We start from the raw sequence: 26,107 nt of genomic DNA, 5'->3' as shown, positions 1-26,107 counted from the left end.
GTCCAACAGTATCCAGAAAATATTCAGGAGATAGAGGTATAGAACACTTGATAACTTTGATTTTACTTTGTGGATATAATGAATTCCAATACACATAAAACTTTCTAGCCAATAGAAAAATCCACAGATGCTGTACAATGGTTAATTTATTTATACCTACCAGTGCAAAGCTATTTTAGACTTACTCATATAGCATAATGCACAACGCGCTACCTTGCGACCCAGGGCGGCGAGCCAGGCCCAGATTTAATCTATGTGGCAGATTAACGAGCGTGTGCTGGTACATCCACCATCCTGAATGTGTTTTCTAAGTGGTTTCCACAAATTGCAGCTTAGATAAAAAAAAAACAGTTAAAATATGGTAAAAAATATTTTAATTCGTTAGTTCAGCTTGTATCCTTGTCTAAGACAAAGTTGAGACTCAGTAAGTCTCCGACAAAATATAATTGCATCACATCAATACAAAGAACAAAATTTACGCGGATCACAGACGGCTTACACGATTTCCGTCTATTTGGTCGCCTTGAGGACTGTGGAGTCAGGAAGAGCATCTAGAAACAAAGTTTGGTAATAAAATAAAAATTTAACAAATCCTGAGCAAGTGGACCCCATAGAAGAGGGAATAAAAGCTGTAGAAAAGAAGAAAGCTCTTTAGTGGGCGAAATATTGGATTTAACTATCAAATTGATCTAATTTCTTTGTTTGTTCTATGCTTAAACTTCTGTATCACCCTGTTATTCCTTTTCTCTTCTTCTTCTTCTCCTTCTTCTTCATTTTTTTACTATCAGATGTCGAGCATTAAACATTACCCTGTTGTAATGGATTGCTGTAAATATAAAGTGGACATACAAACTGTATAAAAGAAAATAAGGAAACAATTAAACGTCGTGTCGACAACAGAAACATCACAGATAAAGCACAGCGTCAAATTGAATAAGGAAGCATAAGGATACCAGCCATGTTCTTGTTTAAGAAAACACTTTGGCGTTCAGCCCTTGTGATATTGGAAATTGAATTCATTATTGTTGCAACGTATGACAGCTCTTTTATGGTAGAAATCTGTCACAGTATCATGAGCTCGATGGCTTGACATCGCTCAAGAGAGTGCAGTGGCTTAAGGTACTATCCTCGTATTCCAGAGAAATGGAAACTTAATATAATATTTACAAGTTAATACGAGTATTTATAATATAGTAAAAACAGCAGCATTTTCCGTAGTTTCCTCAAAGTGATTAAGTAAAATCCAGTGATATCTCTATTGTAAAATATACTGCTTATTTCCATTCCTTTACTCATAGTTCTGTTTTAATGGCGTCATCAACAAAGTGTTTAGTATAATTTTCATTTGTCTTTCACCTTCTTCCCACAATAACGCCCCATTGTTATGGAATATTGTAACTCTGTATGATACCAGAAAGTGTCAGATGTTACACTGAGTATGACTTGTTCACAACCTCTACGCCGCTGTTAATGGTGGACTTGGTTTACATTGGTACTACATCACAACTATAGGAAATATTAGCTCCATATATCGTTATTACAGTAACTATTGGAACTTTTTCTCGATGAATCATGACCTTATTAATGGAATGTTCACTAATGAGTGTTACACAATATGAGGCGGTTATCACCAGACTGCGTCACAACAATATGTTATCACAACGTCACTTGTTCCATAAGACAGACGCACTCTTGTGCAGACCAGCTGCCAGATCAGAGGGCCTACCAAATCAGAGCGCGATTCTTCATACTGAGAAATGATTTCAAAAGCGAGCACAGATGTAACAACACAAACGATATTGTTATAACCGTACTTCCCAGTTCCTACAGGCAGCTGAACGTGGAAAGTTTGGTCTCCACAAGGTGTACCCACAAATGGAGAGTTAATGTTTCTTCTCCTTCGGCCTTGCTATGATGAACAGTCGTCGCGCGAGACAAAACATGGCACCAGCAACCGCAGCCGCTGCCAGCAGCAGGAAGGCGACGACGTCGAGCAGCAGCAGCTGGCACCAGTGCAGGTCGAGGGCGGCACTGCGCATGTGCGGGGCCCCCTTGTGACGTATCACGTACTCCACCCACCACACGGCGCGCTCCAAAGAGTCCGCCTGGTGCTCGCGGAATATCGACGAGAGCCTCCTCATGTTCTCTCTATACCTGCCGAGCAAAACAATATTATCAGCATTTCTCTCTTCCTACAGTACCTCTTAGCCCTGAATGTTCAAGAATTGTTTGAAACTGATCAACGTGGTCTGCAAGGAATTACTAAACTTATTTTTCAGAGTAAACAGCTATGACTCTAAGTGATAAGGACCAGTTTGTGGGATGTGGAAGGTAAATACGAGGGTAATCCCAAAAGTAAGATCTCCTATTTTTTATAAGTACATAGACCTGTTTATTTCTACAATCATACAATGAAGGCTTTCACGACCAGATGGCACTGTTGTTGATAATTCTTCCGGGTTATATGGCCGTGGACCATAGAATTCTTCTATTCCTAACGTTTCGTCCAATACTACGTTAGACATCTTCAGAGGTATGACTGGTCGTGCTGAGTCCTGCCGACTGACGAGTCGGGCGTCGGTGAGCGGCCTAAATACCGAGGAAAGTGGGCGTGGTCCAGCTTGCACATAGCAGCAGAGAGAAAACTAGTCAAAGATAAAATGTAACTATCGATACTAGTCCGTCATAGATAAAAAAACACTTATCGATTCTGTAACGCCACTGTCCATATCTCGCTTAATTTCAAGGCCTCTTCTTTTCTATTAAAATTATCTTCACGTTTATAAATTTCAATAGCCTCCCTATACAGAAATTTATAAACATGCCATGGACTACGGCCATATAACCCGGAAGAACTATTTCTACAATGGCTTACATCAGTTTACAACTTGAACATTTAGCTATTTTTCGACATGATCACCATTTCTGTCGATGCATTTTTGTAGACGCTGTGGCAGTTTTTGTATGCCCATGTCATACCAGGTCGCCGCCATGCTGTTCAGAAAGTTATGAACCTCTTCTTTCACCTCGTCGTCGGAGCTGAATCGCTTTCCGGCCAAATGTTCTTTTAACCTATGGAACAGGTGGTCACTGGGAACCAAGTCAGGGCTATAGGGTAGATTGGGGATTATGTGCCACTGAAACTGTTACAGGACAGCGTTGTCATGGAGAATGTGTACGCCCTTACTCAACATTCCTCATCTCCGGTTCTGAATTGCCCGTTTGGGTTTTTTCAGAGTCTCACAGTACCTGTCAGCTTTAATTGTGGTCCGGGCGATTCGGCTCCGACGACGAGGTGAAAGAAGGGGTTCATAACTTTCTGAACAGCATGGCGGCGAGCTGGTATGATATGGGCATACAAAAACTGCCACAGCGTCTACAAAAATGCATCGACAGAAGTGGTGATTATGTCGAAAACTAGCTACATGTTCAAGACGTAAATTGATGTAAACCACTGTAGAAAGAAACAGGTCTATCTACTTATAAAAAAATAGGAGACCTTACTTTCGGGATTACCCTCGTATTTTGTCGCCACATAAACTTGAGGAAGTGAAGAAGGGATGTATAGTTAGAATTTAGACAAGGGTAGTGATGTTATGCTAAAAAATGAAGGGAGGATGGAATATTAGACTTCAACATTTTGTTGTTGTTGCAGTAATTTGAAAATGTGAACGGAATCGACCATGACCTCATCAAGAAACAATTTCTGTGTTCTCTTAGACCTGGACCGAGTACTGCACATCAACCATCGTCCCATATAGCTCAGTCATATTCTCGAAACACAAATGACCTTCATAGGAAACAGTATATTTTAGTCTTCAGCGATCTTTGAAGGACAAAGTGCCTTGTCAAATGTTATGTGGTTGGTTAGAAAATTATATGTCTCACACATGAGTTGGACAATATTAACGATATGATATAGAATAATAAAACTACGATAAATCCATATGACCTGTTGTATAGGTTCACTGTCAGTCTACTGAGCCTGTTGAGAAATTCTTCGGGAACTCAGGTGGGAATCCTTGGAGGGAAGGCAAATGTGGCTTTGACGGACACTACTGAAAAAATTAAGAGAACCGGCATTTGAGCTGACTGTGGAACGGTTTTACTGCCACCAACGTACGTTTCGCCTAAGGATCACGAAGATAAGATAAGAAAAGTAATGGCTTTTACAGAGGCATATAGACAATCGATTTTTCCTCGCTCTGTTTATGGGTGGAACAGGAAAGAAAACGGCTAATATTGGTACAAAGTATCCTCCACCACCTACCGTATGGTACATTGCGGCGTGTATATGTAGTATTATACTTAGATGTATTACAGGTTGATGGTATCCTGCACCAAAGGTTATTTGTGTTTGTCATAGGTTTGATCCTCCCCCCATGAACCATGGACCTTGCCGTTGGTGGGGAGGCTTGCGTGCCTCAGCGATACAGATGGCCGTACCGTAGGTGCAACCACAACGGAGGGGTATCTGTTGAGAGGCCAGACAAACATGTGGTTCCTGAAGAGGGTCAGCAGCCTTTTCAGTAGTTGCAGGGGCAACAGTCTGGATGATTGACTGGTCTGGCCTTGTAACATTAACCAAAACGGCCTTGCTGTGCTGGCACTGCGAACGGCTGAAAGCAAGGGGAAACTACAGCCGTAATTTTTCCCGACGACATGCAGCTTTACTGTATGATTAAATGATGATGGCGTCCTCTTGGGTAAAATATTCCGGAGGTAAAATAGTCCCCCATTCGGATCTCCGGGCGGGGACTACTCAAGAGGACGTCGCTATCAGGAGAAAGAAAACTGGCATTCTACGGATCGGAGCGTGGAATGTCAAATCCCTTAATCGGGCAGGTAGGTTAGAAAATTTAAAAAGGGAAATGGATAGGTTAAAGTTAGATATAGTGGGAATTAGTGAAGTTCGGTGGCAGGAGGAACAAGACTTTTGGTCAGGTGATTACAGGGTTATAAATACAAAATCAAATAGGGGTAATGCAGGAGTAGGTTTAATAATGAATAAAAAAATAGGAGTGCGGGTTAGCTACTACAAACAGCATAGTGAACGCATTATTGTGGCCAAGATAGACACGAAGCCCATGCCTACTACAGTAGTACAAGTTTATATGCCAACTATCTCTGCAGATGATGAAGAAATTGATGAAATGTATGACGAGATAAAAGAAATTATTCAGGTAGTGAAGGGAGACGAAAATTTAATAGTCATGGGTGACTGCAATTCGTCAGTAGGAAAAGGGAGAGAAGGAAACATAGTAGGTGAATATGGATTAGCGGGAAGAAATGAAAGAGGAAGCCGCCTTGTAGAATTTTGCACAGAGCGTAACTTAATCATAGCTAACACTTGGTTCAAGAATCATGAAAGAAGGTTGTATACCTGGAAGAATCCTGGAGATACTAAAAGGTATCAGATAGATTATATAATGGTAAGACAGAGATTTAGGAACCAGGTTTTAAATTGTAAGATATTTCCAGGGGCGTTTGTGGACTCTGACCACAATCTGTTGGTTATGAACTGCAGATTGAAACTGAAGAAACTGCAAAAAGGCGGGAATTTAAGGAGATGAGACCTGGATAAATTGAAAGAACCAGAGGTTGTAGAGAGTTTCAGGGAGAGCATAAGGGAACAATTGACAGGAATGGGGGAAAGAAATACAGTAGAAGAAGAATGGGTAGCTCTGAGGGATGAAGTGAAGGCAGCAGAGGATCAAGTAGGTAAAAAGACGAGGGCTAATAGAAATCCTTGGGTAACAGAAGAAATATTGAATTTAAGTGATGAAAGGAGAAATTATAAAAATGCAGTAAATGAAGCAGGCAAAAAGGAATACAAACGTCTCAAAAATGAGATCGACAGGAAGTTCAAAATGGCTAAGCAGGGATGGCTAGAGGACAAATGTAAGGATGTAGAGGCTTGTCTCACTAGGGGTAAGATAGATACAGCCTACAGGAAAATTAAAGAGACCTTTGGAGAGAAGAGAACCACTTGTATGAATATCAGGAGCTCAGATGGCAACCCAGTTCTAAGCAAAGAAGGGAAGGCAGAAAGGTGGAAGGAGTATATAGAGGGTTTATACAAGGGCGATGTACTTGAGGACAATATTATGGAAATGGAAGAGGATGTAGATGAAGATGAAATGGGAGATACGATACTGCGTGAAGAGTTTGACAGAGCACTGAAAGACCTGAGTCGAAACAAGGCCCCGGGAGTAGACAACATTCCATTAGAACTACTGATGGCCTTGGGAGAGCCAGTCATGACAAAACTCTACCATCTGGTGAGCAAGATGTATGAGACAGGTGAAATACCCTCAGACTTCAAAAAGAATATAATAATTCCAATCCCAAAGAAAGCAGGTGTTGACAGATGTGAAAATTACCGAACTATCAGTTTAATAAGTCACAGCTGCAAAATACTAACACGAATTCTTTACAGACGAATGGAAAAACTAGTAGAAGGCAAACCTACGTTTCTAGCATTTGTAGACTTAGAGAAAGCTTTTGACAACGTTAACTGGAATACTCTCTTTCAAATTTTGAAGGTGGCAGGGGTAAAATACAGGGAGCGAAAGGCTATTTGCAATTTGTACAGAAACCAGATGGCAGTTATAAGAGTCGAGGGGCATGAAAGGGAAGCAGTGGTTGGGAAAGTAGTGAGACAGGGTTGTAGCCTCTCCCCGATGTTATTCAATCTGTATATTGAGCAAGCAGTAAAGGAAACAAAAGAAAAATTCGGAGTAGGTATTAAAATTCATGGAGAAGAAGTAAAAACTTTGAGGTTCGCCGATGACATTGTAATTCTGTCAGAGACAGCAAAGGACTTGGAAGAGCAGTTGAACGGAATGGACAGTGTCTTGAAAGGAGGATATAAGATGAACATCAACAAAAGCAAAACGAGGATAATGGAATGTAGTCAAATTAAATCGGGTGATGCTGAGGGGATTAGATTAGGAAATGAGACACTTAAAGTAGTAAAGGAGTTTTGCTATTTAGGGAGTAAAATAACTGATGATGGTCGAAGTAGAGAGGATATAAAATGTAGACTGGCAATGGCAAGGAAATCGTTTCTGAAGAAGAGAAATTTGTTAACATCGAGTATAGATTTAAGTGTCAGGAAGTCGTTTCTGAAAGTATTTGTATGGAGTGTAGCCATGTATGGAAGTGAAACATGGACGATAACCAGTTTGGACAAGAAGAGAATAGAAAGCTTTCGAAATGTGGTGCTACAGAAGAATGCTGAAGATAAGGTGGGTGGATCACGTAACTAATGAGGAGGTATTGAATAGGATTGGGGAGAAGAGAAGTTAGTGGGACAACTTGACTAGAAGAAGGGATCGGTTGGTAGGACATGTTTTGAGGCATCAAGGGATCACAAATTTAGCATTGGAAGGCAGCGTGGAGGGTAAAAATCGTAGAGGGAGACCAAGAGATCAATACATTAAGCAGATTCAGAAGAATGTAGGTTGCAGTAGGTACTGGGAGATGAAGAAGCTTGCACAGGATAGAGTAGCATGGAGAGCTGCATCAAACCAGTCTCAGGACTGAAGACCACAACAACAACAACATAGTTTTGATATGTTTTTACGTGTTTGCACTATCTAAAGTTTTATGTTTTGTTTATTTATTTAGGAAGACAGACGTGTCTGATAATGATCATAAAATAAGAAATATGTTATACTCAACGACTCTTTTGAATTCTACAAATTTTAAAGATAGGTTTGCTCTCTACTTCAAACTGTTTCACACTTCATTATCATGAACATGTGCACTTATAAATATCGAGAATTCTAATCTCCTTACTTCCATTCACATGCTATATTAATTTTCAGAGTGCTTCTATCTACTGTACAAAACTGAAAATACTGTGTTTTTGGGAAATTAGAAGATAGTAGTTGCAGAAAACCATTCAGTATTTTTCTGAAAAAGATAGTTAACGATATCTTCTTTTACTTTGTCTTCAGTCAGTTATAAAACTCGTGTCATCTGCAGGAGGTACAGAGTGGTTATAATTAAACTTTTGCTGCTTGAGCCATTGTAAACGGAGAACTATTTACTGTATGAGTTCCCAACTTCATAAGAATGGTGTTCAGGCTGTGCACTGCAGAGTTGCGTTGTCAGCAGTGTTAGTGTCATAACTTGCCTTTGGGCGCAAGTACTGGTACGCTGTCCCAAGGTTGAAACAAAAGCATTAACGTACGTTACTGTTGCAGACGGTCAATACGGGTCTGGACAAGGTGAGCAGGGCTTCATTTGTAAAGCTATTACAAATCTTTGGAAATTACTTTTGTGCCAATTACAGCTCCAACAAATGACCAAATTTCTTTCGGCTTTGGAGATGGTCCAGCGATAATATTTTGCTACAGGAGCTATTGCAGGCTTCGCGAAATCCTTTTGATAGCCGAAGCATGTGAAACTCTACAGGAGGTCTGACCACGATTTGCCCACCTGGAGCGCGCTCGCATTCCCCGAGTGCAGCTGAGTCTGCTCAGCGCGCCGGTTTCCCCCACCACTATGTTGCTCAGAGCAGGTGTATGATTGAGACGGCTATATGCAGAAGGGTGCGCAAGCGGGAAACTTAGGAAAAGGTGTTTGCAACACATGCGACTACTTCTAAGAGGACAGTATTTTAGTATACTTTTATACAGCAGGATTTTACGACTAGTGCGTATTTTCAACTTTTTAATTTTCTATTAAAGCATTAACATTATTACTTAAGTAAATAAGCCCGTTAGAAAGCCTTTTTATGAAAATAAAAATCAGTCGTCTGCTGTTGCTGACAACCGATTTTTATTCTTGTGAAATGAATTGGTACCGCAGTTGCTGAACAAGAGCTACGAAGAGAAACATTAGATAAAATTAATGTTAATCAGTTGAAATCGATTTGCAAAAGTGAATAAATAAAACATGATTTTGCGACTGGTTGCTGCATATTTGGTAATTTTATGGTTTACGGTTGCTGCACGACTTGAGAACCACATGGAGCCCACCGTTTATACGATACATTAGTGTTAATGAAGTGAACAGATATATAGAAAGTTTTACATACAGGCATTTAACATTAGGCTGTGATATTTATAATTTCGATTTTTGAATGTGTAATATATCTATAATCATGGTTCGTGATACAGACAAACACATGGAGTTATACAAATTAAAATTTGATAAACCTGAATGTTGGTGGAACTCAGTCAATTTCGTAGCAGAAAAATAAATTCGCACACCTACATCATCCAAACATTGGTTGAACTTTAATGGTTTGCCTGTGCAGTGGACGATATTACTCTTGGAGTAGCATTTTATAAAAGTTTTGTAAATTCCTATCAACTCAAGTTTTAAATAATTAGGAACATCAGCAGCCAAGAGCGAGAATGGTCCGACAAATAAAGCGAAATCAGTCTTCAGTCTTCTGAAGTTTTGCAATCTCTTTGGAGAACTCATGATGAAATGTTTCAGTTACTGAAACGTAGGCAGGCATGTTTAGTCCACAAATGACAGGCTTGAATTCTTCGAAATATTCGATATCATGAACTTGAAAGTAATTTTTCTGTAGGATCAATCGTGTCCACCAATTCTATTACCAAATAAATCTCCATCTACATTAAGATAATAAATTCAAATATTTGGTGACGTCCATCATAAGAGATTCTGTTACTATTTTAGTTTTTTCCTAATGGCCGCCTTCAGTTCAGCCACCATGTACTCTCGTCAGCCAGAAGATGAGGTCACCATGTCGTCTTTGTGGGCAGTGCTGTAATGACGTTCCAGTGAGTGGTTTTTTCTTTTAATTCATAATAATGCGATGGCAAATTAATCCCTTTGAGTGACTTTAAAAACGACACTAAAAATTAGGCACTGAATGTAGCTGCGTCTCCACTTTTTGGTTTTTTCGACAAGCGCGTAGACGCCGCAGTATTCGTAATGCAGAACGTAATCTAATTTAACACAACTGAAGACTTGAAATATAAAAGGCTAAGTGCCATAATAGGAAATTTTGAGGTCTTGGGTGGAATGTAGTCTACATTCTAAGCCTCAAACTGCCATGAATAAAAATGTAGTACCAAGTGCAATCAACAGATGATACGGGGTTCAACGAGCACTGCTGTTAACATTTGAAAGACTCTACATTCCGCGTGCTTCTTCTTTAGTGTTGGATAAAATGACGGAGACAGCAGATGTTTATAACAGTCTGAGTGGAAAGAAATGACCAATTAAAGGGAAAAGCTGGAAAGTGGAGGGAATGAATACATACATTCAAGTAATAAATGTATTCCTGCAGTAGCTCGTCCAGCACCGGAGGCAGGTCTCATCACTGACCATAACTGGGTACTATGTTTATTCTTCATTTGCCAAATGCGCTGCTCCAGAAGATGTGAAGGACATGATACATCAGTCAAGGAAAAGAAAGCCATTCATCGTCAGTAACAAAAAAATGGCTCTGAGCACTATGCGACATAACTTCTGAGGTCATCAGTCGCCTAGAACTTAGAACTAATTAAAACTAAGGACATCACACACATCCATGCCCGAGGCAGGATTCGAACCTGCGACCGTAGCGGTCGCTCGGTTCCAGACTGCAGCGCCTAGAACCGCACGGCCACTCCGGCCGGCATCGTCACTAACATAAATGCATCTGCCTTCTTAGATTTCAAGAAAGTTCCGTATTGTAATATAAACACAGCAAATCTAAACATATCCAGAGTACAGTGGCTATCGTTGGATAAACATAAGACTCATGTAGTTAGGATCAGAAGGCCGGGTAAGATATCACTACTTTGAGAAAACAAGCACGAGTACACGACGTCAAGAAATTGCAAATTCAACAAATTTGAAATGATGCAGTACGCGACAAATAATGACCAACTACAATTTTATGTAAGAAGAATTAACTTTTACTATCTTTTTCCTGGGTATTGAACTACAGCACTTACAGCCTTTTATCGCATTCCCTCTTTCAGTAAGTTTTTCATACTATTACAGCACAATGTTTGTAATTTCGTTTGGAAACAGGATCCATGCTGTGCTTAACTTTCAAATAAAACACGTTGATACTGCCATGATAGCCATTAATTGTCTTGTATACTTAAAACTCTTTTTCCTCAAATTCACGATTTTGGGACTTTTATTTCACGTCTTCAAATGGTCTCGCTAGCAAAGCGCTTGGCGTTGCTCAAGCCGTGTGCCTTGCTCTACCGGCGTCCGTTCGTAGCCTTCCTGCTCCCTCCCCTTTTCGCCCCTCAGCACTTTTCGTCGCTGGGCTTGGAGCGCTAAAGCCTGTATCACACGACACGCCTATCTTATACAAGTCTGCACCAGCGTATCAGCGCGTACAACTCTGTAACTAACTGCCAACTGTTTCGTTAGCCCTATTACACGACACACACCTAACGTGTCAGTACGTACCAGCTCCTCAAGAGTACACATTCGGAACCACAGGGTTGGTTATATAGGTTACTTTGTTGAGTGTCGAATTTGATATTTCTGTAAAGCTGCTATTTACTCGTATTTAAATTTCGATCTAGCTTTGTATTTATTAAGCAGTTTTTGTTATCTTGTGCAGCTACAATGAAATCACGTTATGGAGAATTATGGACTAAAGTGTTCGTTTTATGTCATCCTAGGACAAGCAAACGGTTATCTATGTTTACATTTCTCAGCATTTTAGACATGGAGGACGCATTCATCTACGCAGCATTCGCCGTGACAGTGTTCGCCTTAGTCTTTAGGAAGAGGAGAGAACGACGACTTAATGCCAGGAGTAGGATTTTCGTCAAGGTGGATTTGCCTTTCCGATCTTATACGTCAGAATTCGAACAAGTGACACAGTATTGAGGGACGCTATTTCACAATAGTGCGAACGCAAAAGTGCAAAACGGCTTTTACAGACCTCACTAGTCGCGTCCAGCATTACTGCTTTGACTCTTGTGCCATTCTCTCAACACATGCATGCTAAAATAACACAAAAGATGCAGACAAATCAGACACGTGCGGTTCTTTCACCAATTAAGTTGACACATACGCATATCGAAAGCAAAATTACATGCACATTTACGTAAAACATATAAATTCAGAATGAAACATTAGGAGACGTACATTATTAGGGACCGACCGCGATGGCCCAGTGGTTAGCACACTGGACTCGCATTCGGCAGGAAGACGATTCAAATCTGCGTCCGGCCATCCAGATTTAGGTTTTCCGTGGATTCCCTAAATCACTTGAGGCAAATGCCGGGATGGTTCCTGTGAAAGGGCACGACCGATTTCCTTCTCCATCTTCCTCTTCTCCCTCTTCTTCTTGATTGGCTCTACAGTCCTTGAAGAACCTTGGCCTTCTGTATCACCTGCTTCCATTCCTCTCTGTCCATCGCCTTCCTCCTCCAATTTCTTATTCCCATCGCCTTTAGATCTTCTTCCATATCGTCCAGCCACCTTTTCCTGGGTCTACCTCTTCTCCCGTCAGGTTTTCCCAAGAAAACTTTCTTGACACTTCCGAGTTTCTGGCATTTTCTGTACATGTGCCATCCATCTTATTCTTCCCTGCTTAATTTCAACAACACTATTCATCTGTCCAAAAAGTGTTTGCAGTTCTACATTTGTCCTTACTCTCCAGCCGTCTTCCTCTCTCACTGCTCCAAAAATCCTTCTCAGTATCTTTCTTCCCCATCTCAATAACCAGTTCTCCTCCTTTAACGTCAGTACCCAGACTTCTGATCCATATATTACTATAGGTCTTAATATGGTCGTGTATATTTTGATTTTTGTATTCCTACTAAAATTCCTGGAATTAAATACATTCTGCAAGGCAAAATAGCAACGATTTCCACTCGCTATCCTTTCTTGAATCCCTGCTGCTACTTTATTGTCCTCCGTTATTACAGAACCTAAATATTTAAATGTTTTCACTCTTTCATATTCTTCCCCATTCATTACTATTGAATTCTTTTGTCCGTTGATATTGGGCTTCCCGATCACCATATACTTTGTTTTGTTTATGTTTACTTCTAAACCTACTTCTCTTGCTGCTTCGTCTAAACCATCGTAGTTCGCCTTTAATGCCTTTTCATTCCTTGCCATTAATGCTTCGTCATCCGCATATGCTACCACTTGAAGTTGCCAATTAAGTATTGTTCCTCCTGGGTTTAACGGCATTTGCCGCATCACCTTTTCCAATACTAAATTAAATAGCATTGTAGAGATCACATCTCCCTGTAGTAGCCCCCTCTGTACTTGGAATTCACCAGACACATCTTGCTCTATTCATACTTTACACACTGTTGCTTTCTTGTCATTTCTGTTAAATTGACCAGTTTTAGTGGGAGTCTAAATTATTCATGATCTGTATAATTTTCTTCCTGTGTTGGCTGTTGTACGCTTTCTTAAAATCAATGTACAATTGATGTAGTTGCTTGTCATACTCATACAACTTCTCTAGCACTTGTCTTAATAAAAATATCTGATCCATCGTGGATCTGTTCCTTCTAAATCCAAACTGATAGTCCCCCAATATATACGTAAAACATATAAATTCAGAATGAAACATTAGGAGACGTATCTTATTAGGGACCGACCGAGATAGCCCAGTGGTTAGCACACTGGACTCGCATTCGGAACGAAGACGGTTCAAATCTGCGTCCGGCCACCCAGATTTGTTTGCCGTCATTTCCCTAAATCACTCCAGGCAAACGACGGAATGGTTCCTGTGAAAGGGCACGACCGATTTCCTTCCCCATCCTTGACACGATCAGAGGCTGTGTTCCGTGTCTAATAACCTCGATGTCAAGGGGACGTTAAACCCAATCTTCCTTCCTCCATATTACGATACAGCGTATCCAGAGGATCATATGGACACATTTCCTTGCTGGATGCCTCAAAAAGCACGCTTATACTTCCTTTTTCCATTCCATTCATACAATCGAAAGCTCTCACTAGATGTACAGCTTTTCTCAACACAAAAAAGAGAATTTTCATTCATCTTAATACTCTATATATAAAAAATTACTTTTAGGGACTCACTCAATGCATCTTTGCAAGATATCACGTGATTTTTGTAATTTCATTGTATTCTTGAAATAATATTTGGCTTTTAAGCCTACAAATTGTCACCTGCTTACCATCTTTCTCCTTTAAGTAGTTGGCCCTTTTTTTTTAGCTAGGTATGGCCGACTTCCTTAAGACAACATACATGCAGCCGTTATTAGCTTTTATTTTTACGAAATATTTAATGTTCCAATCGTAATTTAAGACTTCGCAGAGGTTCAGTTCTCGTTTCAGTCAGATTCTTTTTTCAGTATTACGTGCTCATCATTATCATTAATAACCTGCTCCGTAGCCGTAATCGGTAACGTATTCTTGTGCGGTGGCTTTCGATCCGGAAGTAAACCGTTCCAAATCTTGGAATATTTTCACTGCCAATATTTGGCTGGCTAGAAGAGGTGGTGTTGTGCAGTTCCTGGTCTATAATCTTTACGCCGGTGTCATGAACTAATTTCCAAACGTCCCAGCAGTGTCTCATGTAGTGAGGGCATGTAATACTGTTGATGTTGATGCGCCAGTTGTAAGGGGACGTTAAGCTTCGGTATGCCCTTGGAACTATTTGTGAGGAGTAGGCTATGTGATTATGTGATCACACCCTCTGCCTTCCCTTTATCCATAACAACACAAACCCAACATTACACTGTACACACACTCGTCATAGTCGCCCACAAGATGCAGATACGCACGTCACACCCATGACAAGTCGGGAAGAGAAGCTGCTTCTGCGATCTCCACATGGGCGCACCTTTTTGAAACTAAAGCCATGTCGACATTTCTTTCCTTCTGGCCTGCAAAGCAAAATACTGTTCTCTTTTATCATTGTAGATGATTGAATAACGTCTCCGAACACGTTATGTAATCGATCATGGAGCCTATCATCTTCATGGAGTGCATCGATGGGTATCTCTAACCAACAGACCCGTACTCAGCACTACTGAGAACGGATCCTCTTACTTCAGTCGTAGAATATAACGCAATGCTTATTGCAGTACCAGAATTCGTAACGGATACCGGTTTCCGCGAGGAGTGGGTTAGCATTTATGCCATTCGAGCACGATTCATTGTCCAACTCAAACTTGGCAGGGTTTCTTCTTGTTTACTCCTAAAGTATGCTTTCTCTCGGTGATCGCCTACAACTCCAACTTCTAGTTCAGCACGCGTCTTTAAACTGTCAGTTGTAAATGCACACCGAATGGTGCGTTTTGGAAGAAGCGTTTTAGCACTAGGTGACCCAGAGATTTCTTGGGGTCTGCCCACCACTAACTAGCTACAACTCATTATCTTTGCCTCAGTATCTCCAGTGAGAGTAGTATAGTTATTTTAACCAATTTTGCTGTCTTTTTTATTATTAAATTCTTTTTCATGAAATATTTCGCCTAACGGTATAATATGAGGCATAACATTATGATATGTTATCTCAGAGATCATTGTTAAATGCCAGAAACGTTATCTGCTTCCCTGGTAAAAAGCAAGATTAGTAGAGACGAGCTAAAATTTCGTTTCTGGCCTCTAAGCAATGGAACTGCAGTAATTATTGCCGTACAGTAGCGACCCAAATCCACAATACTAAGGGCAGGACACATGCGAAAATGGGAGGGGAGGGAGGGGAAGGGGGGGAGATACGGAAACTGACAGTATGTATTACACCGTATACAGCAGCAGAACAACAATAGAACTTCTACGATTCAGATTTACAGCTACAAACAAAACAGTGCAAAAAGAAAGATCAAACATCACTACATCCTGTGTGGTGGGGAGCTTGGTAAGTGGTTTTGTTGGAACTAACTGAAGTGTCCTTGACTTGGAACACTTCCCCAAGAAACACACGAGTTTGCACAAGAACAGCAGCGAGGCCAAGAAATGTAATTTTCAGTTAGTATTCGTAACATAAGGAGCTGAAAAAAAGTTATATTTACTTTCTGACTTGACATCCTTCATCAGACACAGCCCTGTTAACTAACTGCAACGCGTTATGCTTCATCGACTACAAGCAGTCACTGAAATTGCTACACTCGACCTTGGGCACAGCACTGACGATTGTTAATTGTTTTCGAAGTTGTCTGCTATGAAACATGAGCGGTTTACGAACACGTGCCAAGGAAAGGGTTTCCTTACCAGAGGAAATACGAAATGTGAGGTTGTCCACGTGAGTTGGCGTGCTAAAATAAATTCGTTACATTTGAGTTACATGATAAACCATACAAATTTAAATGTAGCAGATTCAGCTAAATACCTGGGGATTACTACTACAAACAACTTGAAACGCTCACATAGAAAATACTGAGGGAAAGACGAACCAAAGACACGATTTTATTGGCAGAACACTTTGAAGATACCTTCCCTCAACCGGCCTTCCCTGCCCCCATCGTCTACATTAACGCCTAACTAAACTTAAGAAGTACTGTAGGCGGGCTGCAGCTCGCAGCTGCAATTAATTCCTCGAGGTGTCGCTCCAAAACGAATTAAATGTATGGAACAGATAACATTTGAGCCTCAGAACTTTCCGTCTCCAGCGCGATCATGGAAATCCCCACAGTAGTTCTTGAGATTAGCATTAACACACAGAAACAAAAAAACGTGGCGGGGGACTTCAATTAATTTATAATCCATGTAGTAGAAGAACATTGACACTGACGGAAAAAAAATCAAAACACTAAGAAGGAGTTGTGCGGCATAAATGAAAGTTGACAGTCGTGTTTCCACATCTGAAACGTGATGTCTAGCCAGATTTCGCGGCAGTTGCTACTATGAGCATCTATGAGCCACTGAGCAGCAGCTGGCACCACAGTGACACAACGAACTGTTACAAATAGATTACTTCAAGGACAGCTCGGATCCCGATACCGTGTAGCTCGCATTTCACTGACCCCAAAACACCGCCATTTGCGACTTCAGTGCTGTCACGTGACAGCTCATTGGGGTACAGGGTGGAGGTTCAAATGGTTCAAATGACTCTGACCACTATCGGACTTAACTTCTGAGGTCATCAGTCCCCTAGAACTTAGAACAACTTAAACCTAACTAACCTAAGGACATCACACACATCCATGCCCGAGGTAGGATTCGAACCTGTGACATTAGCGGTAGCGCGGTTCCACACTGAAGCACCTAGAACCGCTTGGCCACTACGGCCGGCCCAGGGTGGAGGTCTGTTGTGTTTTCTAATTGAAGCTGGTTTTGCCACGGCGCTAGTGATGTCCGTGTGTTGGTTAGAAAGATGCCAGTTGAGGGCCTGCAACCAACCTGTGTGCGTCCTAAACGCACTGAACCAACCCATTGAGTTATGGTATGAGGAGTGATTTCGTATGACAGCATGAGCACTCTCGTGACTATCCTACGCATTGTAACTGCAAATGTGTACGTCAGATTATTGGTAGCCCCTGACGGCCGGGGTGGCCGAGCGGTTCTAGGCGCTACAAGCTGGAACCGCGCGACCGCAACGGTCGCAGGTTCGAATCCTGCCTCGGACATGGATGTGTGTGATGTCCTCAGGTTAGTTAGGTTTAGGTAGTTCTGAGTTCTAGGGGACTGATGATCTCAGACGTTAAGTCCCATAGTGCTCAGAGCCATTAAAACCATTTGATACGCCCTGATTGCTGACATTCATGAACAATATCCCATGGAGCGTTTTCCAGCAGGATAACGCTCTCCCACATACGGCTGTCGTAACCCAACATGCTTTACAAACTATCGGCATGTTTCCTCGGCTGCTCGGTCACCAGATCTCTCTCCAGTCGAGAACATATGGGACATCATCGAACGAAACCTCCAGTGTCATCCACAACCAGTATTAACCGTCCCGGTATTGAGCAACAGGCATGGAACTCCATCCCAAAAACTGACATCTGGCACCTGTACGACACAACGCATGCACGTTTGCATGCTTGAACTCGACATTCTGGCGGTTACACCGGTTATTAAGGTATCAGCATTTCACATTTGTAATGGCTTATCTCCCGCTCACATTAACTTGTTTTCTTGCCATTTTACCTGTACAAATGAATTCCCAAAATTTCATTTCTTGCCATGTTACCCTGACGAATGAATTCCCCAAATTTTATTTCTCTATATTAATTACACTACTGGCCATTAAAATTGCTGCACCAAGAAGAAATGCAGATGATAAACGGGTATTCATTGGACAAATATATTATACTAGACCTGAAATGTTATTAAATTTTCACACAATTTAGGTGCATAAATCCTGAGAAATCAGTACCCAGAACAACCACATCTGGCCGTAATAACGGCCTTGATATGCCTGGGCATTGAGTCAAACACAGCTTGGATGGCGTGTACAGGTACAGCTGCCCATGCAGCTTCAACACGATACCACAGTTCATCAAGAGTAGTGACTGGCGTATTGTGACGAGCCAGTTGCTCGGCCACCATTGACCAGACGTTTTCAATTGGTGAGAGATCTGGAGAATGTGCTGGCCAGGGCGGCAGTCGAACATTTTCTGTATCCAGACAGGCCCGTACAGGACCTGCAACATGCGGTCGTGGATTATCCTGCTGAAATGTGGGGTTTCGCAGGGATCGAATGAAGGGTAGAGCCACGGGTCGTAACACATCTGAAATGTAACGTCCAATGTTCAAATTGCCCTGAATGCGAACAAGCGGTGACCGAGACGTGTAACCAATGGCACCCCGTAGCATCACGCCGGGTGATACGCCAGTATGGCGATGACGAACACGCGCTTCCAATGTTCATTCACCGCGATGTCGCCAAACACGGGTGCGACCATCATTATGCTGTAAACAGAACCTGGATTCATCATAAAAAATGACGTTTTGCCATTCGTGCACCCAGGTTCGTCGATGAGTACACCATCGCAGGCGCTCCCGTCTGTGATGCACCGTCAAGGGTAACCGCAACCACGGTCTCCGAGCTGATAGTTCATGGTGCTGCAAACATCGTCGAACTTTTCGTGCAGATGGTGTTGCCTTGCAAACGTCCGCATCTGTTGACTCAGGGATCGAGACGTGGCTGCACGATCCGTTACAGCCAAGCGGATAAGATGCCTGTCATCTCTACTGCAAGTGATACGAGGCCGTTGGGATCCAGCACGGCGTTCCGTATTACCCTCCTGAACCAACCGATTCCATGTTCTGCTAACAGTCATTGGATCTCGACCAACGCGAGCAGCAATGTCGCGATACGATAGACCGCAATCGCGATAGGCTACAATCCGACCATTATCAAAGTCGGAAACGTGATGGTACGCATTTCTCCTCATTACACGAGGCATCACAACAACGTTTCACCAGGCAACTCCGGTCAACTGCTGTTTATGTATGAAAAATCGGTTGGAAACGATCCTCATGTCATGTGTATGAAAAATCGGTTGGAAACGTTCATCACGTCAGCACGTTGTTGGTGTCGCCACCGCCGCCAATCTTGTGTGAATGCTCTGAAAAGCTAATCATTTGCATATCACAGCATCTTCTTCCTGTCGGTTAAATTTCGCATCTGTAGCACATCATCGTCGTGGTGTAGCAATTTTAATGACAAGCAATGCATTTTTTTGGCTTTGCGATTTTTTCCTCACTGATTTTGATAATGATAATCATCTGGCTGAAAGGGCTGGTGCAAGTATTTTCCCAGTTACTCAACTAAGAAAAGGAAACCAACAGTTTAATGTGGTATCTGAAGTATATTTCGTTTCTGGTTAATCTCCACCCCACTGTAGAGTAAATCCTGGGTTAAGAGACAGAATGAAAAATCAGTGGTTTCGATCCGGCGACCATTCGGTTTCCAGCTTCGTGCTTTAGCGCTTGACCACCAGGCTCCAGAGAGAATTTCGTACAGCTTCGCTGCTCTCTCTCGGGTTGCAGGGGCTGTACCGCTAGGTAGCAATTAAGTACATCTGTATAATTTTGACCCTTCATTTTGGGACCCCGTCAGATCACGTAAGTTAAGCGCTGTCGGGCTCGGTTAGTACTTAGATGGGGGACCATCCGGTCTGCCGAGCGCTGTTGGCAAACCAAGCGGGGTGTCAGCCCTTGTGAGGCAAACTGAGGAGCTGCTTGACTGAGAAGTAGCGGCTCCGGTCTCGTAAACTGAGATACGGCCGAACGAGCTGTGTGCTGACCACATACCTCTCCATAAGCATCCAGTGACGCCTGTGGCCTGAGGATGACACGGCGGCCGGTCGGTACCGCTGGGCCTTCCAAGGCCTGTTCGGACGAGTATAGTTTAGTTTAGTTCAGTTTAAAGTTTGGGACACACGGCATTTGTCTACGAAGATAAAATAAAGTGATGTAAGCTAGGTATCAACAATAACAAAAAATTTTATTTTATGCATAGCTGTTATTTTCTCAGATACTGTTGTAGATATTTCGGAATAAAATTCTGTTGTCAGCAGCACAGATATTTCTGCACAGATATTTTGTATTTCGCTTTACTGCTTTGAACAGATTAATTTGTCACCCTCAGAAGTTTACAGAACTACAGACATTATAAAGCTTTAGACATTGGCCATACGTTTGTGTACAGTATAAGAAGTGTATTACAAAAACTTGCTTAGTATTGATTTAGCAGAATAAGTAAATTTTTGGACATTTCGTAGCATTAAGCTTCTGTGAAGAACATATTGACTTCTTTTAAGTCAATACTAAGTAAGTTTTTGTAATACAGTTCTTATACCTTACATAAATGTGTGGCCAAGGTGTAATGATTCATAACGTCCCTAATTCTGGAGGCTTCTGAAGATGACTAACCGATCTGAAGAAACTGGTAAAGAGAAATAAAGATATCCGTGCAACTGACTTCTGAACTTTATTCTGAAAAATCGAAATCATAAAATCAAAATTGTCTCACCAGAACACAAATCAGTCACCATGGGTAACAGGAGATCGATAGCTCCTGAAAACATATTTAATTTGCAGACTAACTGCTGAACCTGTCGCTCACAGACAGTGGTATGCTCTGTTTCAAAATCGCATGAAAGGATAAAAAGGCACACTATAATGGCCCTTGGATAGGCATCAACAGATGAATGGTAAGTGTTGCTCCATCAAGCACCAGTGCCATATCTATCAAGCTTTCTGGGGATGTTCATCACATAACGGCTATTAAATGATTAAACTGTTACTCTTCTAGTGTTGTCCGTTATCAATATCAGAATGAAGTATGATCCCTAAAGACAATGAATACACACTTGTGTTCGTTGTGGTATGCAAGCAAACAACCTCCGAATTTCGTCCTAAGGAATGCTTTCCCTTGCGCACAAAATATGTTGTCATTCCTTGAAGACTGTTGCTTTGAGGTTGGTATATCCCATACATTCTCTATGGGTGACAAATCAGGGGATCAGACAGGCCAGTCTAGGATCTGTACATTCCTTGCGGCAGTGTGGATGTGGAATCTTTCCTAGGACATTAGGTGTAATGGTTATGAAGGATGTGACCGTAGTTACTAATGGACATTTTGCGTCCCTTGAATTGTAATCACCATATCCAACCAGCTCCCCACACCATGATCTTAGGAAATGAAGTGATCGTATGACATTACTGGCTAGGAAACCCCAATATGGGACTGTCTGGCCACCTGGTGCAAATCTTTCTATCTGAAGCCATTTTACTGTCGATGAAGATGACATGAAGAGATTGGAGCAACACAACTACCCAATTCCCGAGCGAAGAAAATCTCTGACTCGCTATCCTGTGATCTAGAAGCAACTATGCCAACCACAAGACCTCATAGCTACGGACATAATTCCAGGAGATGGAGAGGTACGGGTCTCGAGAATCGCTGCTTCATCCGACCTTACACCAGATCACACGGTTGCGTCTATTTAACTGCCACAAACAGAAGCAACACTCTTCTGTTAAAGTCACAGAATGCCATTCAGTGCCGCAGTTGACCCTTGCTCTACACCATGTAAGTCTCTGTTGTCTGTGGTCTCATAGCGTCAGCAGTAAATGTCGCGTGACAACTCGATACCTCAACCCAGGTTCCAGCATTGTATTCACGACCATTCTCGGTGACCCTCTGCTGTAATCTCTTTTCATATTTTAACTGTCGTCAAACGTCTAATGGTCAGAGCCAGTCCAACAATCCAATGATCTTTTTGCAATGTAGTCCTTGTTCAACTAACCATGCCTTCTCTCCTTGCTACACTGTTGTCCTGAATCCACCCTGTCAGCACACGTTCTGCAGTCACTCCGCTACAACCAGATGACAGTTGCATCTGTCTGGAACCGATATCCATCGTTAATATCTGTAAGAGATGTGGTCCTCACGGCCACTAACACACTCTTGTATTCGTTGTGACGTTGGAGAAAACAGGCTCCGGTGTTATTTTGATGAATATTAAACGCCTGTCATGTCAGTTAATAAAGATCGCTGGCCAGTAATTACACCTTTTGCATAGCCTGAAAATAGTAACAACTTGTTGGGTAGGAGCTCAGGCCACGCTGTATTGCGGTCTCCAGCAGAAAATTTCCAGCTAAGTTAGACACACTCAATAGCCATAATGCACACACCATGAAATTTCAGTCAGACTAGTCAACAGACATGGAAATACTGCGGTACCAGTTCTGTGTCCGCCAGTAAATACAGTACACAGCCATACACAGACAGGGCGCCACTCAGTAAGGCCATTCCAGTGTGGCGCTACATAATGATGGTCAACCGCCATTGAGTGCGCACATAACGGACTATCAATTAAAAATATTACTATCCATCTGCCATAGTTATGGCCTAATGCAATAAAAGACGCTAAAAACACTAATGAGCAGGTACAGCACAGAATTGGGGCATTGGGAAGGAAAAAAATTTGTGGCCTAACTATACTAAAAGAAGGGATCGGTTGTTAGGACACATTCCAAGACACAAAGGGATCACCAGGGGAGTTGTAGGGGAGTTTGGGGGCAAAAATCAAGACCAAGAGATGAATACAGTAAGCAGATTCAGGATGTAGGTTATAGTTTATATTCGGGAATGAAGAGGCTTGCACAGCATAGAGTATCATGTAGAGCCGCACCAAACCAATCTTCGAACTGAAGACCACATGTATTACTATAAACTGTTTCAGCTCTAATTTGAATCTATCGAAATCTTTAATTTTCTTTATTTTACAAGGCATGAATTAAAGGGTAGTTTGCACGTAGTTTTATTATTATTATTTGTCTGTATCCTGTGGAGATGATCCGCTCATCCCACCTCCAGTACATGATACGTTACAGATTGAAAGGTGTATCCATTCATACTCTACCTGAGGCCTCCATTCTCTCCGCTTTATTTCTTCTACACTGTTGATGTGCCCAAACCTCCACCAGTCTACCTCCTACAGTAAGCTGAAAACACCACTATCTTTGCCCTCCGTCCTACACTTCACAAATCCCAAAAATCGCTCCAAGTCCACCTCAGTTTGCTTTCTGATGTAACCAATGCCTCCTCAAGGTCAGCCCTTCCAAAAAACAGGCAATACGTGTAAGACAAACCACCTACACCATCCAACTCCCATGACGAACCTTACCATTTATGACTGTCCTATCCAGTTAATTAATACACTCAAATATCTTGGACTAACTATCGACCGGCTGCTGACACGGAAATCTCAGCTACTATTCATCCAACAGAAAACCCACAATAGACTAAAACCACTAAAACTATCAGTATGCCGAATTTGAGGACTGCACCGTTCCACTGTACTCAATACCTACCTCATTTCTGTATGTCCCTTCAAATCCTTAGACGTCATGCACTCTGCCTAACTTCCCGCATTTGTTTACCTTGCCTCGTGAGTATCCTTCACCATCTAATTAATTTCCCACCTCCCCTCACTCACATTCAACATCTGCAAACCTTTACTCCAATAAACCAATGGTGCCTCTACCGACACATCCATCTCCCCATCCCAGGCCATGAACTCTGTGGTGACATTTATCCACCCTACTAACTTCACGCCGCCAAGCCAGGGCTTCCTTTCTCTCCCCTTCCCATATTTCACTACCAATTTTCTTCTTCTGCCCCTTCGTTCTCTACCACCTTTTACCCTTTAAAGTTCAGCCTCTCTGATAACCCCGTCCACTCCTCCCTTCTTCGTCTCCCAATAGCCTCTTCGATACAACGCACCTGTCCACCATCTTTCTACCACCGCCCTCCTAACATCCTCAGCAACCAAATTATGCTCCTTTAACCACTGCCTCCTTATCCCACGACAGATCCCACCAGTTATAATGACATTGAACTGTTTCTCTTTAACGTCAGTGTTTTATATCATATTTTTAAAATGTGCTCTTCTACTCTTTAGTTTTTCCTTTTATTATTACTGATTTTAACTAAAACCGACGGAAGTCATGTCTCTTACATATAAAATCATTCATACTTCACCTTTAAAAATTTTAATTCATGCCGGCCGGGGTGGCGGAGAGGTTCTAGGCGCAATAGTCTGGAACCACGCGACCGCTACGGTCGCAGGTTCGAATTCTGCCTCGGGCATGAATGTGTGTGATGTCCTTAGGTTAGTTAGGTTTAAGTAGTTCTAAATTCTAGGGGACTGATGACCTCAGAAGTTAAGTCCCATAGTGCTCAGAGCCATTTTTTTTTTAAATTAATTATAAATATCTCCCCTTTATGTTAGTGTTTATTCTCTTCTCAGTTAGTTTTTACTTGTCCCTTGGCTGAAGAGCAAGTTGAATGTAGTGCTGACTGCCGGAAGTAGTATGAAACAACAACAACATCACACACACGCATATACCCAAAATTCGTATAGAATATTTACTTTTGTTTTACACGTAACTGGTAAATGATGGCACATTCACTTGCAAACAGTTATAATGAATTCTATATTATACAATGAAACATCACGCGCTGGGAGTAGTTTCGCCGCTCTGGTAGAAACTGGTATCCGCAAAGCATCAAGGATTGCAGCAATTAGATCGCCGCCTGGTATCACAGTGGGCAGCTGAGAATGATGTGGTCAGAATACAATATTACGCCACAATCACATAGGGCTGAGTCAATCAGTTGTAACTGATAGAGGTGCAATCAGGACCGCCCGCGATTAAAGCAGAGGCAGAACATGATGACCAGGAACTTTCTGCGGTCAATAGCAAAGTAGACCCACGGTCGTGCAAGGATACTTGGTAGTATACTGAGGCGACAGAAGTCGTGGGATATCTCTTAATATCGCGTCGGATCTCTGTTTGCCCGGTGTAGTGCAGTAACATGTCGTTGGAAGTCCCCTACAGAAATATTGAGCCTTGCTGCATCTATAGCAGTCAGTAATTGCGAAAGTATTGACGGTGCAGAAGTTTGTACACGAACTGACCTCTCGATTATGTACTATAAATGTACGATTGGGTTCATGTCGGGGCCCTCTGTGTGACCAAATCATTCACTATACTTGTCTAGTATGTTCTTCAAACCAATCACGAACAACTGTGGCCCCATGAGATGACGTTTTGTCATCCATAAAAATCCCATCGTTTGGGAATATGAATTCCATGAATGGCTGCAAATGGTCTCCAAGTTGCCGAACATAACAACTTGAAGTAAAGGATTGGTTCAGTTGGACCAGAGGACCCTGTCCATTCCATGCAAACGCAGCTCGCACCATTACGGAACCACTACCAGTTTCCACATTGCCTTGTTGACTGTCTGGGTCTATGGCTTCTGCGCCATCTTCAAACTCTACCATCAGCTGTTGCGAACTGGAACCGGGACTCATCTGACCAGGCCACCGTTTTCCAGTCGTCTAGGGTCCAACCGGTATGGTCACGAGCCGAGGAGAGGCTCTGCAGGCTATGTCGTGCAGTTAGCAAAGGCACTCGCGTCAGTCGTCTGCTACCATAGCCCATTAACGCCAATTTTCTTCGCACTCTCCTGACGGATATGTTCCTTGTACGTCCCTACATCGATATATGTTGTAACGTATTACTACCTTTATGACGTTGCTCATTGAGCCACATACGTTATCTCCCATTTCTAGCTGCTTCTCTCACACAAATAATGATAAAAATTCAGAAATTCAGGGTCGCCACCAGCCCAAGCCGTTCCTAACCATTTAGAAAAAAACGGAGCCGGAAAATTATTAGTTTAATTACTTTAATAATTTAATTA

At 42.1% G+C, this 26,107-nt stretch overlaps 1 protein-coding gene across 1 annotated transcript in view; it reads right to left on the bottom strand.

Moving 5' to 3' along the window:
• Window positions 1-1,287: 1,287 nt before the first annotated feature.
• LOC124594891 (UDP-glucosyltransferase 2-like) overlaps window positions 1,288-26,107 on the bottom strand; it is a 100,414-nt gene continuing 75,594 nt past the window's right edge. Inside the window, exon 7 of the mRNA XM_047133364.1 lies at window positions 1,288-2,154. Coding sequence (XP_046989320.1) covers window positions 1,884-2,154 — 271 coding nt within the window. The 3' untranslated portion in view covers window positions 1,288-1,883. The remainder of the gene's footprint in view (window positions 2,155-26,107) is intronic.

The sequence above is a fragment of the Schistocerca americana genome, chromosome 2 (genome assembly GCF_021461395.2).
Source record: "Schistocerca americana isolate TAMUIC-IGC-003095 chromosome 2, iqSchAmer2.1, whole genome shotgun sequence".
NCBI lineage: Eukaryota > Metazoa > Arthropoda > Insecta > Orthoptera > Acrididae > Schistocerca > Schistocerca americana.
Note: the sequence above shows the minus strand (reverse complement) of the source record. Positions and strands in the feature narration are given on the sequence as shown.